The sequence below is a fragment of the Theropithecus gelada genome, chromosome X, assembly GCF_003255815.1.
Source record: "Theropithecus gelada isolate Dixy chromosome X, Tgel_1.0, whole genome shotgun sequence".
NCBI lineage: Eukaryota > Metazoa > Chordata > Mammalia > Primates > Cercopithecidae > Theropithecus > Theropithecus gelada.
This window is the reverse complement of record NC_037689.1, coordinates 58059087-58073177: the sequence shown is the minus strand read 5'-3', so window position 1 is coordinate 58073177 and position 14091 is coordinate 58059087. Positions and strand designations below refer to the sequence as shown.

Here is a 14091-nt window from a genome sequence, read left to right as displayed (position 1 = left end):
GAAGTTTTCTTTAGAGAACTTGATAAATGAGAAAGAACTTACTTAGACCTATTATCAGCCACATCAATTCCTACATGGTAACAAAACAGACAGAGTTTCATGAATTGGATTTGTAGTCAATGCAGTAATCATTTTATTATTGTTATAATATTATAAAATTGAATAAAATATCTGGAAATGTTTGAATACAATAAAACATCTAACAGAGATCACTAGTCATCCAATGTTTATTGAGTGCCCATAACCACAAATGCCTAAATACAGAAAGCTTGTATAAGGTAATTCGTTATCTATTTATTCTAAAGAGAATAGCCACAAATTGTAGACTCTGATTATGTATTCTTGTGGTAGCATATTTGAAGCAGCAAATATTTATTTATATCATTTAATACATTTTAAAGCCTATGCATGTACATATTTTTATGCATATAATTTACCACATTTATGTTTATATATATACTTTTTTCATTGTCAAATTCATTGAAATAATTTTATCCAAACTCTTCATATGAATATCCATCACCATTAGAGCCACTACATAGAAATCTAGTACCTTTGTGGCAAATGTTTCCTAATGGAGATTCAGATATTTAGGTCTAACTCAGTTAGTGAACCTAGAACACCCCTCACCAATAAACATTTAATGGGAAAGAATCCTACTTCTAGTTCTCAATTCTACAAATATCCTCAAAATTCGCAGTCCTGTGATTACAGAGAAGTTGGAAAAAGAAAAAGGAAAATGGAGGCCTGAGATGATTCTGAAAACTCAAACCTTGAAGATGGTGCAGATGACTGAGAAAATAGAAGTGAGGAAGGGAACTCTTCTTGGGTGGAAGCAGTGTCCACAGTTCTAGAGTTAAGTTTGACATGGCCCTGGGTCAGTCTAAGTTAGTAGAAGAAATCATACTGCCTACATAAAATTCCTTTGTTGAGAAATAAAACGTAATCCTTTCTTTTCGATTTTCACACAAGTCCTGTCCTCATGCACATTACTTCTGTGAATCTTCATTATAGTCAAATTGGTATAGATTTAAATAAGATCTTATTTTATGTAACACCACTCCTCAGCAAGATTAGCCAACCTACAGCCTATGTAGAAATGCAATGAGATGTTGTCTCCATTAAGTTGAAATCCTCTAGAGTAAACCAAAACATACAACTCAGAGACATATGAAGAAACTGGAATATTTTCTTGTGCCCAAAGCCAAGACAGAATTTCAGTATGTAAGTGGTCACTTCTATTAAATGTTACTGAGAACTGGAGGAAAATGATCAGGGAACCATTAAAATGGGAGTTTCTTAAGGAGGGAGCCTACGTGATATTTATTTGAGTATTCCAAAGTGTCCACCAGAGAGTAAACCCTAGGTAAAATTGAGGACAAGAAAAAATGTATTTTTTTTTCATTTTAAAGACTGAGACTGTTATGAAGACTTGTTTTATTCTTTTCATTTTGAATCTACCTCAAGGCCTAACTTCATCAGTGCATAAGACAGTAATTACCTTTATATCTTCTCAGTAGATTTTATGTCTTGTCAGTAGTTTTAAAAAGAGTTGACTTTCCTAATAGATTTGATTAAACTTTCCACATACTAGGTTTTTTATTTGAATATTTTTTCCAAGTTCACGTTGGGTGGATCAAAACATAATTAGATGCAATTAGTTACTAAATGCTAAATTTAATCTCCAAAAATTTGTTTCTTAAAAATTTCTAGCTTAATCCCTAAAAATAAGTTGCTCATTTATTGCAGAGTAGATATTTCACGTGTACAAAAGTTCTTACCTACTGTATTATCAAATTTACATGGGGAAGCTGATAACATTTATGATTATTTTGTATTTTAATACATATATTTCCATGATGAAACATATGCACATTTCTTGAATTAATGACCCAATTTTACTGTCACTTTCTAAATGTTAAGTAATTTTATTACAGTCAACATATCCTGATAGGCATGTATTTGCAGATGAAGAGCAAATAAATCTGAATGGTGTGGCTTTAATGCCGAAATTATTCTTCCATACCTGCATCCTCACATCATAAAATGTCACAACAGAAATGACTCATGTTAATGTCAACACTACTGGGAGCTGTGCCAAAAAGAATTCTACAATAATAACACAACGACTGCCAAGTACCATAGAGTTTAACAATGCTGTCACAATGTTGTTTGATTTCCATAATATACATACAATCAGGATTGACTTAATTATGTAAGCCTCCTTCTTTTGTTCACAGTTATTTATTATATTTTAAGAGTAAAACTAATTTTCTGAAAAAAATGCATTCAGGTTTCGGACTTACTGAATTAGAGCACTTACCTTATTGAATCAATTATTGAGGACCAAAAGTAGGAAGTGGTAAAATTAAAAGCTATGTGCTTTCTATTATACTCATTAAAATTTAAATGAAGTTTCCATTCTATCTAATAAATGTGAGGATATAATTGATAAATACTGGCTTTCTGACATTTTTATGTCAACTAGACATTTATTACTCATAAAATGAAATTTTAAAATAAATATTCCATTTTGGTGATAGTGATATCATAAGAATCAGTTTCAGTATGTCACTAGTGGTTACTATATTGGAATAGTTTAAGGAAATATCTAAGCATGTGAAAGCCTTAGACCGTAATTCATTTCATTTAACAACAATAACAATAACAATCTACTATATGTCATATGAGTCACATTATGTTATTTCTAATTCTTTTTTTATTTAAATTTTAAGTTCAGTAGCACGTATGCAGGTTTGTTATATAGGTAAACTTGTATCATGGGGGTTTGTTGTACAGATTATTCTGCCACTCCAATATTAAGCCTAGCATCCGTTAGTTATTTTCCTGATGTAATTCTTCTAACAACCAAGTTAGTTTTGGAATTATCACCCTTAATGTTACATATTGAACTTAGAGCTAAAACAGGTGAAGTAACTCGTGCAAGGTCAAAGGCGTACAGAAGAGTTGGAATATAAGCCTATATCTGCATGATTCAAAAGCCATGTTCCTTCAACCCAGTTCAGTGCACCCTTCCAGTATTACTTATTGGATTGTTTCTTTGAAATATTTTCATTCTTAGATGCAATTCCATTAAATAAGATACCATAATGGTTATGCATAAGTGAGAAGGATATAACATTTTTATTTTTCATTTTCTTTTTTTTTTTATTTTTTGAGATGGAGTTTCACTCTTGTTGCCCAGGCTGGAGAATAGTGGTGCGATCTTGGCTCACTGCAACCTCCGCCTTCTGGGTTCAAGCGATTCTCCTGCCTCAGCCTCTCGAGTAGTTGGGATTACAGGTGCCCACCACAGGGCTCAGCTAATTTTTTGTATTTTTAGTACAGACGGGGTTTCACCATGTTGGCCAGGCTGGTCTCAAACTCCTGACCTCAGGTGATCCACTCGCCTCGGCCTCCCAAAGTGCTGGGATTACATGCGTGAGCCACTGCACCCAGCCCAGGATATAAAATTTTTAAAGATAAAAGTGAAAATCAAAAGTGGAACTAAATTTACGTACAAGGGGATATGAGTTGCTTTTTCTACGTGTATTTATTTTGGTGAATTAACTATTTACTTAAAAACTCAATGGAATTTAAAAATAAGAGTTATAATAGTTTTTTATTCTTGTGATGGTCTACTTTTTAGTTACAATGTAGGGCAGAAGATGTTGATATTCTGCTTTTGTTTTAGTTTTATACTACACAAATTATAAAGTTTTAAAAAATGTATTATTTTCAATGAAAATTAATTACATCATAAAAATGATAACAATTATAAACAAGTGAAACTGTATCAAAAGATGTTAGATATGATATTGGTAAGCTCAAGCTGCCATAAGAAAATACCACAGGATAAGTGGCTTAAACAAGACATTTGTTCTTTCACCATTCTAGATGCTGTAAGTTCAAGATCAAGGTGCCAAAAATTTGGTTTTAGGTGAGGCCTCTTTTCCTCGCTTGTAGATGACCATCTCCCCACTGTGTACTCACATAACATTTTCTCTATGCTGAGAGAGAGAGAGAGAGAGAGAGAGAGAGAGAGAGAGAGATCTGGCATCTCTTCCTCTTCTTTAAAGGACATCCATCTTATTGGATTAGGGCCCTACATTTAACCTTAATAACATCCTTAAAGGCCTTATCTCCAAATAAAATGACATTGGGGGTTAGGATTTCAATGTATGAATTTGGGATAGGGCACAATTCAGTCCATACCAGACACAAATGACAAGAAATATATTACTGCAAATATATCCACACAAAATTTATTATAAAATATAACATCCAATTACATAATACTTCTTCATAATATAATACATATGGTATTGCTATGGTCTAAATTATACCCCTCCACAAAGTTCATATGTTGAAACTCTAAATTTCAGTACCTCAGAATGTGACTGTATTTGGAATTAGGGTCTTTAAAAAGATAACTAATGTAAAATGATGTAATTAGAGTGGTACCAAATCCAGTTTGGCTTGTATCTTTACAAGAAGATGAAATTTGAATACACAGAAAGACACCAGGGACATGGGTACACAGAGGAAAAACTATGTGAGGACACAGCAAGAAGAGGTTATCTGCCAGCAAACAGAGAAGCCCCAGAAGAAACCAATCCTGACAATACCTTGATCTTGGACTTCTAGCCTCCAGAACTCTGAGAAAAAAAAATTTACGTTGTTTGCTCCAACTTGACCCTCTCATTTGTTACACTCTCCTTCCTGGAATGCAATTTTTTCACCCTTTCTTTTACCACTTTTTATATTTCACAGCATTTTCTTCATTCTTATATAAATGTCCTGCAAAGCAATTTCCACGTTTTATTCCTTATACCACACAAATTCAAAAGGTAAATCTCTGTGAAAAAAAAATGTTAAAAAAATAAATATTTAATGAACACTGGCCTCATTCCAAGCTCCCAGTGATCCTGGGTGTTAGAAATTCCAGATGAATGAGATGCAGTTTCTGCCCTTAAGATGCTCACAGATTTGTGGGATTCACTGACTCAGGGATAAGTCAGTGGAGTTGAAAGTGATTTACAAAATTCCACATAGCTGTGTTATTTCCTTAACTGATACAACTGTTCTCATTCTCCCACCTAGATTGAGTGGAGAAGGATACAGAGAAAATGCAAAATTGCATCTCCATGTATCTTTAGGTCTTCTACCCAAAGAATCTCTTTACAGAAATTCTGTTATTTGTGATTAACAGTCAAAATTTCACCCCTGCCTATCCATGCCAGATGGCACCTGAGAAAAGGTAGACTCATTGTCAAATAAATACCGTTTTAACTGCAGGTTTTTTTACTTTCATGATTACCTTCTAAAGCCGTGCATCTAATATTTATATTTTTCATTTGATATTTTATATAGAAGGCTTCCTCAAATTGTGTAAGAACTCTCAGAACTAGGATAATCTATGCTGGATTTGGGCTTACATGAGATAGGGAGAGGGACTCCTATATTTGTACATGAAGGTTGGTGACTGCATTTCTGGATACTTGTCCTTTTTTTGCTGTGCCTCCTCTCCACCTGAAATGTCTGTGTCATGTGGGCATATGCTGCTGATGTCTGAGACAGGGATCTTCTGTCTCTGCCCTTAGGCCCGTCAAGGACCCAAGACATCTCCTATAACTGACTCAGCCACTCCCTAGTCCTCATATATTTGTCATTCCTATTGCGGCATCAGGGCCAGCCAATTGACCCTCTTCTGTGTCTCCAGTCGGGTCCCTCTAACATCCCAACACAGAAACCGCCAGGACAAGCTGCCTGGATCTTGATTCAGTCACCTTAAGTGATTTAGAAACCTCTAGCTACCTTGTAATCCACAAGGAACCAAGCCAATTTTGCCTTATTACCATGATATTGAGAACCTGAGAAATGAAAGAAAATATTTTGTTAAGTAACATGTCAACGTTTTAATACATAGTATCACTAGGGACTCAAAAATCCTGACTTGGAAACAAAAAACTGAATGTCAAATCTTTAATTTGTATTCCTGCTATAAGAGTATTCTTCTCGCCCTCCATCTCTATTCCCGCTAGGACAGATGAACATCTCTGAGCAACTATGGAGCAGATTCCGTAAACAAAGAAGCAACAGAGAAAATCACAATAATATATCTAAAAATATATTAACCATATTACATAATTACAAGTAATAAATGCCATTTTAATTGTATAGGAGCATGGAAGAGGGAGTAATAACATGTTCAACTCAATGCTAAATAAATTACTGCCTATGGATGTGGGATGTTTCAGTGTACAAGGATGTTGCAAGTGCAGGCTAAAGAAACAATGTAAATTCACCAGTATTCTTCTCAGAATGTAAATGTACATTGTTTTTCCATTTCTTGGTGACTTGCCATTTAATTTTTGCAGAGGAACACAGATATTATGATGACAATTATTTTTCCTATATTTTACATCAACCATTTAAAATTCCTTTTGCCTGCCGACTACTTTAATATTAAAAGACTTTACATATGCAGACTAGAAGTCCACAGTACCCATACATTGAGATGATACTAATAATAGTCTAAGAAATAAAACTTGTTGGTTTCATCCCTTTTTAGCTAAATGGATTTATATATTTGCTGTAGGCCAGGATTTTCAAAATGAGGTAATGTATCAGAAATATCAGCATCACCTTGAAACTTGTTATAAATGAAAATTAACTTTGAAAAACTCAGTGGGTAAGGGTCAGTAAACTGTTGTTTTAACAGGCCCCGTCAGTGATTTTGATGCATGATAAAGTATAAGAATGATTGCCTTAGATTAAAAATCCAATATATCATAAAATGCTTATTGGCTATTAAGAATTACATATTTTTCAAAATGTGTGAGATATATATACTTTACCATACATATATATATGTGTGTGTGTGTATATTTATATACATATATATTTGGTTAAGAAGAAAAATAATATCAAATTCTATCTATCTGCTCATTTATCTAACTATCCAAACCAGAGTTACAGGCTTATACGAGGACATCCAGGCACTTACCTGAGAAAGTCCAGAAGTGAAGAATGTTGCAAATGAAGTTGAATTACCCTTTTTTCATGGTTATCTACGGGTAAAGACTGACTTGAATTAATTCCAGGTGGCATTTTTCCACTCAAATGGAGCAGCACATCATAAATAGTCTTATTAAATTTGGAAAAGTCATTCTGTCTGGAAAACTTTTGAGGTGGCGAGGTTGATGAGTAGAGCCGCATTTTATATACATCCCTATGAGAAAAAGACTTTAAATTAAAAACAGTCTCAAAATGTTATACTATGGGGAAAAAATGTTCAATTCAATAACTAAATAAAACTCTATTAAAATCAACTAAGTAAGAAAGTCCATAATACACTTCACTAGGCTACCATTTGTTGGTCAAAAAAAGATTTGTTAAATATTATCATAGATTTCCAGCATCTCATTTAAACACACATAATTATCTAAATGCTGTAACTGTCAAATCTGAAGTATTAGATTATGAATAGATTGGATCTTGAGAAATAGAATACAGATTGAATTTAAACCCATCACCTACTAGCTGAGTGCGTGTGGCAAGCTACCTAAACTCACAGAGCTCAATTTTGCATGATATAAATTGGAGATAATAAGGTCTATAATAGTTTCCAAGATAGATTTCAAATGTTTATCACACATGTATATACAAAAATAATGTACACATAATAATGTACACATTTTAATGTACACAAAAATAATGTAAATTACATTTTCTCAGTATTTGTATTTTAATGCTTAGAAGGGCACATCCTGCACATTGGCTTAATAAGCGGGGATTTTCATTTTAAAGATAAAGCCCACAGATAATATATATTCTTCTGTTCTTTAAATAAGATACTGCAATCTCTAATTCCTAGGAATATTGCACAAGGTTGTGATGCATACTGACTTTTAATGAAGTTAAAAATTACCACTATTCTTGCTGTCTATAATTTATTCAATATCTCACACCACATTGTCTAATTGTTAGCAATGAGAGTAACAGATGTATCACTTGCTTAGATTGACAAATAAAAAGTATCCACAAATAATGAAAAAAAAAAAAAAAAGTATCCGAGGCCGTTTTGAATGGCAGTTACCCACTTTGGTAGATAGGAAATTCATACAGAAGAAAATACATTCCACTGGGCAAGAAATAGACTACCACTGCTCAAAACATGGCTCTTCCACTTATTGCATGACATTATAAAAGTTACTTGACTTTTCTGTTCCTTAGTTTCCTCATAAGTAATGGATATGATAGAGCTAGTGTATACTGACGTCACCAGCAAAGAAACAAATATTTTATGGAGAAAATTAACACCACTATTGGTCAAGATTAATGCAAATGAAAAGGAACAATAAGCAATAAAAAGAGACACTCAGGGATCCCAGGTATTATAGTATTATAGTTGTAAGACACAGGGTTTTTTGTTTTGTTTTGTTTTGTTTTGTTTTTGATACAGCAGTTTTATTGTGCTGGGGGATCCCTCTGCCTCTGGTCAGTTTGGACTCTTCAAAGCCCAAAGGCTGGATTGGCTAAGTCACCCAAACAGCAGAGATGGCAGCCGGCCCCTCCACCCAGGAGTTCCGTCCAAGGTAGGTGCAACATTGCTACCATTTGCTGGCTAGAATTCCAAGCCAGTGGGTCCTTTCCTGTCAGGTGTTGTAGAAGGGGGGTCTGCAGACTGTCGCTACTTCACACTCTGGATTCAGCTCCTCTCCTTGGGATATGTATGGGTGTCTAACCTCCCACTTTGCCAGAGTTTCAGTTACTTTTGCTGGGAGGACTGGAAAGCCAGAGTATCTAAAGCGTCTAGGTCTCCACACATGCTTGAGTGGCTGCTATGCTGAGACCCCACAGAGCTCAGTGAAGACACAGGTTTTAAACTAACCATATGTACTATGTTCAAAATTGGCAACTTTGTCATGGAACAATAAACTATATAAAATGTGACTAATGGAGCATTCACAAATAAAAATCTGAATAAATAAAATTAAGAAAGCAATGGATGAGCTTAACAGTAGATTAAATCAAATAAAAACAAAATTACTGCAATGAAATATAGGTCATATAATAGCATTCATACTGCAACATTTGAGAAAATAAAAATCATCGTACCTGCAAGACTAAAGATGCAAAAAAAAGAACAATGATGTTGATAAACATATAGGCAAATATGAACTGATTAAAAACAATAATTAAACACAAATAATACTATTAAACATTATTAAATTATTGTTTAATAACTCCATATTTGCCTATATATAGTTTAACTATATTCCTTTTGCTCTTACATATATATTAATATGTTAAAGGATTTTGTTGATTTTTTAATTGTGAGAATCCCCTACTTTGGAGATTGAAGATATTCAAAAGGCTCACCCATCACTATCACCAGCAAACATGCAGTAAAATGATTAACAAATAAAACTCTTTTAAAAATAAGAATTGTAGAATATCTCATTATTGTTATAACAGTGTGCAAAAGGAAGAATTCAAAGAACACAACTAGAATGAATTATTATACCCATTTTCATTTTAATACTTAGCTTGAATCTGAAGTCAAGTTTCTATGACTTTGTTGGACACTGTTGACAGTATGAATGGGCAGGATGCCCAGAAATGGAGGTGACACTTCATTTTAACACTATTTAATACTATTAAATTTATCAGTGAGCTTGCCAGCAGCTCAAAGCTTCAAAGAGAACAGCATGCTATGCTATGTATATGTGTATATATACATACATATATAAATATATGTGATATATACATACATATATAAGTGCATATACACACATACATGTGTATACATAATGTACACATACATGTATAGATCCTTGTATACACGTATGTATACATATATGTATACTATATATGTATGTACGCACATATATATGTGTGTGTGTGTGTGTGTGTCAAATGTTCCTGAATCAAGCTGGGTAAACATCCTGCAAAGAAAGATGAAATATTATTAATAAAACATAATTTGGAAATGTGCTTTCTTGAAAATGATGAGTTTTAAACTGACTCTCTACTGCCAAATACAAGAGTTGGTGAATATGATTAATGAAATTAGAAATACATAACAATATTAATATAATCCTAATTAAATTTTTTAATAATAGCTAAGATTTACTGAAGACTTACTAGGTCCTAAAGTCTGCTCTGACATGCATTAAATATATTATCTCATAAATGTTACAGAGACTGTATTGGTTAGGTATACCATTATCTCCTTTTTTACAGATGAGAAAATGGAGGCATAGAGGAAATATTTTCCTCATTTCAGATCCTCTTGTTATGAAAGATAAAACATTCTACTGGATGGATTTGATTTTATATAAGATTCTACGTATTATACTAAATGAGAGGGTCTGGGATGGAATAGTTAGCTTTGGAACAAGCTTTCCTTAAACTTCCCCTTAAGCTTCCTGACTGGTATTCTAGGATGTGTTATTTGTAGGTGGCAGCTGCAGGAAGCTTCATGCTAGAGTGGAATCCTGGAATAGCACCTATATGTACTGCAATTACTTCTCTCAGAATAAGTGGGACTTCCAGTACAGTTCAAATGACTCTATGATTAGTTGCTTAGAGATCTTCCCAGTGGTGTTTACAGAAAATGTTATTCCCACAATTCACCCAGCTTGAAAAGAATAGACTGTAATATTTACTATATTTTCTGTGATTATCTCTGAAACATAAACTGTATTTTCTTGTCTATTTCAAGGGCTACTTCTATCTTCTGCTGATTTGGGGAAGAGCTAAAAAGAAATAATACCTAAGGGCTTCTAGGAACTGAAAAAAGACTGGTGCCCAAAGTCATTAATTATAAAGGAAGTGCAAATTAAAATCCCAATGAGATATTATCTCACGGCTGTTAGATTGACTTATAAAAAATATGAACAATAACAAGTGTTGGAGAAGATGTGGAGAAAAGGCAATGGTTGCACACTTCTGGTAGGAAGGTAAATTAGTACAGCTGTATAGAAAACATTATGGAGGTTCCTCAAAAAATTAAAAATAAAACTAGGTGGCCGGGCGCAGTGGCTCATGCTTGTAATCCCAGCACTTTGGGAGGCTGAGGCGGGCGGATCACGAGGTCAGGAGATCGAGACCATCCTGGCAAACACGGTGAAACCTCGTCTCTACTGAAAATACAAAAAAAATTAACTGGGCGTGGTGGCGGGCGCCTGTAGCCCCAGCTTCTAGGGAGGCTGACACAGGAGAATGGTGTTAACCCGGGAGGTGGCGGAGCTTGCAGTGAGCGGAGATCGTGCCACTGCACTCCAGCCAGGGCGACAGAACGAGACTCCGTCTCAAAAAAAATAAATAAACAAATAAATAAAACTAGGGTTTTCTAAGCATAAAATCATATCATCAGTAAAGACAGAAAGTAAGACTTCTTTCCTTATTTGGATGCCTTTTGTTTCTTTCTCCTGTCTGCTTGCTCTGAAAAGGACTTCCCATACTATTTTGAATAGGAGTGGTCAGAGTGGGCATCCATGTTTTGTTCTAGTACTCAAGGGAAATGGTTCCAGCTTATGCCCATTCAGTATGATGCTGGCTGTCATAGATGGCTCTTGTTATTTTGAGGTATGTTCCTTTGCTGGTGACTCTGTTGAGATTTTTTATCATGAAGGGATGTTGGATATCATTGAAGGCTTTTATCACATATATTGAGATGATTACACAGTTTTTGTTTTTAATTCCTTATATGTGGTGAATCACATTGATTAATTAGTGTGTGTTGAATCAAACTTGCATCCCAGGGATGAAGCCTACTTGATCATGGTGAATTAGCATTTTGATGTGCTACTGGATTCAGTTTTCTAATATTTTATTGAGGATTTTTACATCTATGTTCATCAGGAATATTGGCCTATGGTTTTCTTTGTTCATTGTGTCTGCCAGGTTTTGGTATCACAGTGATGCTGGCTTCCAAGAGTATGTTAGGGAGGAGTCCTTCCTCCTTGATTATTTGGAATAGAATCAGTATAATTGTTAACAGCTCTTCTTTGTATATCTGGTAGAATTTGGCTGTAAATTCTTTTGGTCCATGGCTTTTGTTAGTAGGTTTTTTATTACTGATTTAATTTTAGAAATCAATATTGATCTGTTCAGGGATTCAATTTCTTCCTGATTCAATCTTGAGAGGTTGTGTGCTTTCAGGAATTTATCCACATTCTCTAAATTTTCTAGTTCGTGTGCACAGAAGTGTGAATAAACATCTCTTAGGATCCTCTGTATTTCTGTGGGATCAGTTGTAATGCTACATTTAGTGATTTTGATTGTGCTTATTTGTATATTCTCTCTTTATTATTCTAGCTAGTAGTCTATCAATCTTGTTTATCTTTTCAAAAAACCAAGTTTTGGTTTTGTTGATTCTTTGCATATATTTTTGAGTTTCAAATTCATTCAGTTCTGCTCTTATTTTAGTAATTTATTTTATTCTGCTAGCTTTTGGGTTAGTTTTCCTAGTTTTTCTTTTTTTTTAAATTATACTGTAAGTTCTACGGTGCATGTGCACAACGTTCAGGTTTACTACATATGTATACATGTGCTGTGTTGGTTTCCTGCACCCATTAACTCATCATTTACATCAGGTATTTCTCCTGATGCTATCACTCCCCCATACCTCCACCCCACAACAGGCCACAGTGTGTGATGTTGCCCATCCTGTGTCCAAGTGTTCTCATTGTTCAATTCCCACCTATGAGTGAGAACATGCAGTGTTTGGTTTTCTGTCCTTGTGATAGTTTGCTCAGAATGATGGTTTCCAGTTTCATTCATGTCGCTACAAAGGACATGAACTCATCCTTTTTTTATGGCTGCATAATATTCCATGATGTGTATGTGCCACATTTCCTTAATCCAGTCTATCACTGATGGACATTTGGGTTGGTTCCAGTTCTTTGCTATTGTGAATAGTGCTGAAGTAAACATACGTGTACATGTGTCTTTATAGTAGCATGATTTATAATTCTTTGGGTATATACCCAGGAATGGGATCGCTGCGTCAAATGGTATTTCTAGTTCTAGATCCTTGAGGAATCGCCACACTGTCTTCCACAATGGTGGAACTAGTTTACAGTCCCACCAACAGTGTACAAGTGTTCCTATTTCTCCACATCCTCTCCAGCACCTGCTGTTTCTTGACTTTTTAATGATTGCCATTCTAACTGGTGTAAGATGGTATCTCATTGTGGTTTTGATTTGCATTTCTCTGATGACCAGTGATGGTGATCATTTTTTCATGTGTCTGTTGGCTCTATAAAAGTCTTCTTTCGAAAGGTGTCTGTTCACATACTTTGCCCACTTTTTGATGGGGTTGTTTGATTTTTTTCTTGTAAATTTGTTTAAGTTCTTTGTAGATTCTGGATATTAGTCCTTTGTCAGAGAGGTAGATTGCAAAAATTTTCTCCCATTCTGTAGGTTGCCTGTTCACTCTGATGGTAGTTTCTTTTGCTGTGCAGAAGCTCTTTAGTTTAATTAGATCCCATTTGTTTATTTTGGCTTCTGTTGCCATTGCTTTTGGTGTTTTAGTCATGAAGACCTTGCCCATGCCTATGTCCTGAATGGTATTGCCTAGGTTTTCTTCTAGGGTTTCTATGGTTTTAGGTCTAACATTTAAGTCTTTAATCCATCTTGAATTAATTTTTGTATAAGGTGTAAGGAAGGGATCCAGTTTCAGCTTTCTACATATGGCTAGTCAGCTTTCCCAGCACCATTGTTGCTTTGATGATTTGACAGAAGAAGTAGGCTTCAGAAAGTCAGTAATAACAAACTTCTCCAAGCTAAAAGAGGAAGTTTGAACCCATCGCAAGGAAGCTAAAAACCTTGAACAAAAGATTAGTCAAATTGCTAACTAGAATCAACAGCGTAGAGAAGACCTTAAAAAGCCAGATGGAGCTAAAAACCATGGCACGAGAACTATGTGATGCATGCACAAGCTTCAGTAGCCGACTCGATCAAGTGGAAGAAACGGTATCAGTGACTGAAGATCAAATGAATGAAATGAAGCAAGAAGAGAAGTTTAGAGAAAAAAGAGTAAAAAGAAATGAACAAAGCCTCCAAGAAATATGAGAC

At 34.6% G+C, this 14091-nt stretch overlaps 1 protein-coding gene across 1 annotated transcript in view; it reads right to left on the bottom strand.

Moving 5' to 3' along the window:
- Nucleotides 1–14091, bottom strand: part of CFAP47 (cilia and flagella associated protein 47) — a 434654-nt gene that overhangs the window by 277412 nt on the left and 143151 nt on the right. Inside the window, exon 30 of the mRNA XM_025371837.1 lies at nucleotides 7010–7234. Within this exon, the coding sequence (XP_025227622.1) occupies nucleotides 7010–7234 (225 nt within the window). The remainder of the gene's footprint in view (nucleotides 1–7009; nucleotides 7235–14091) is intronic.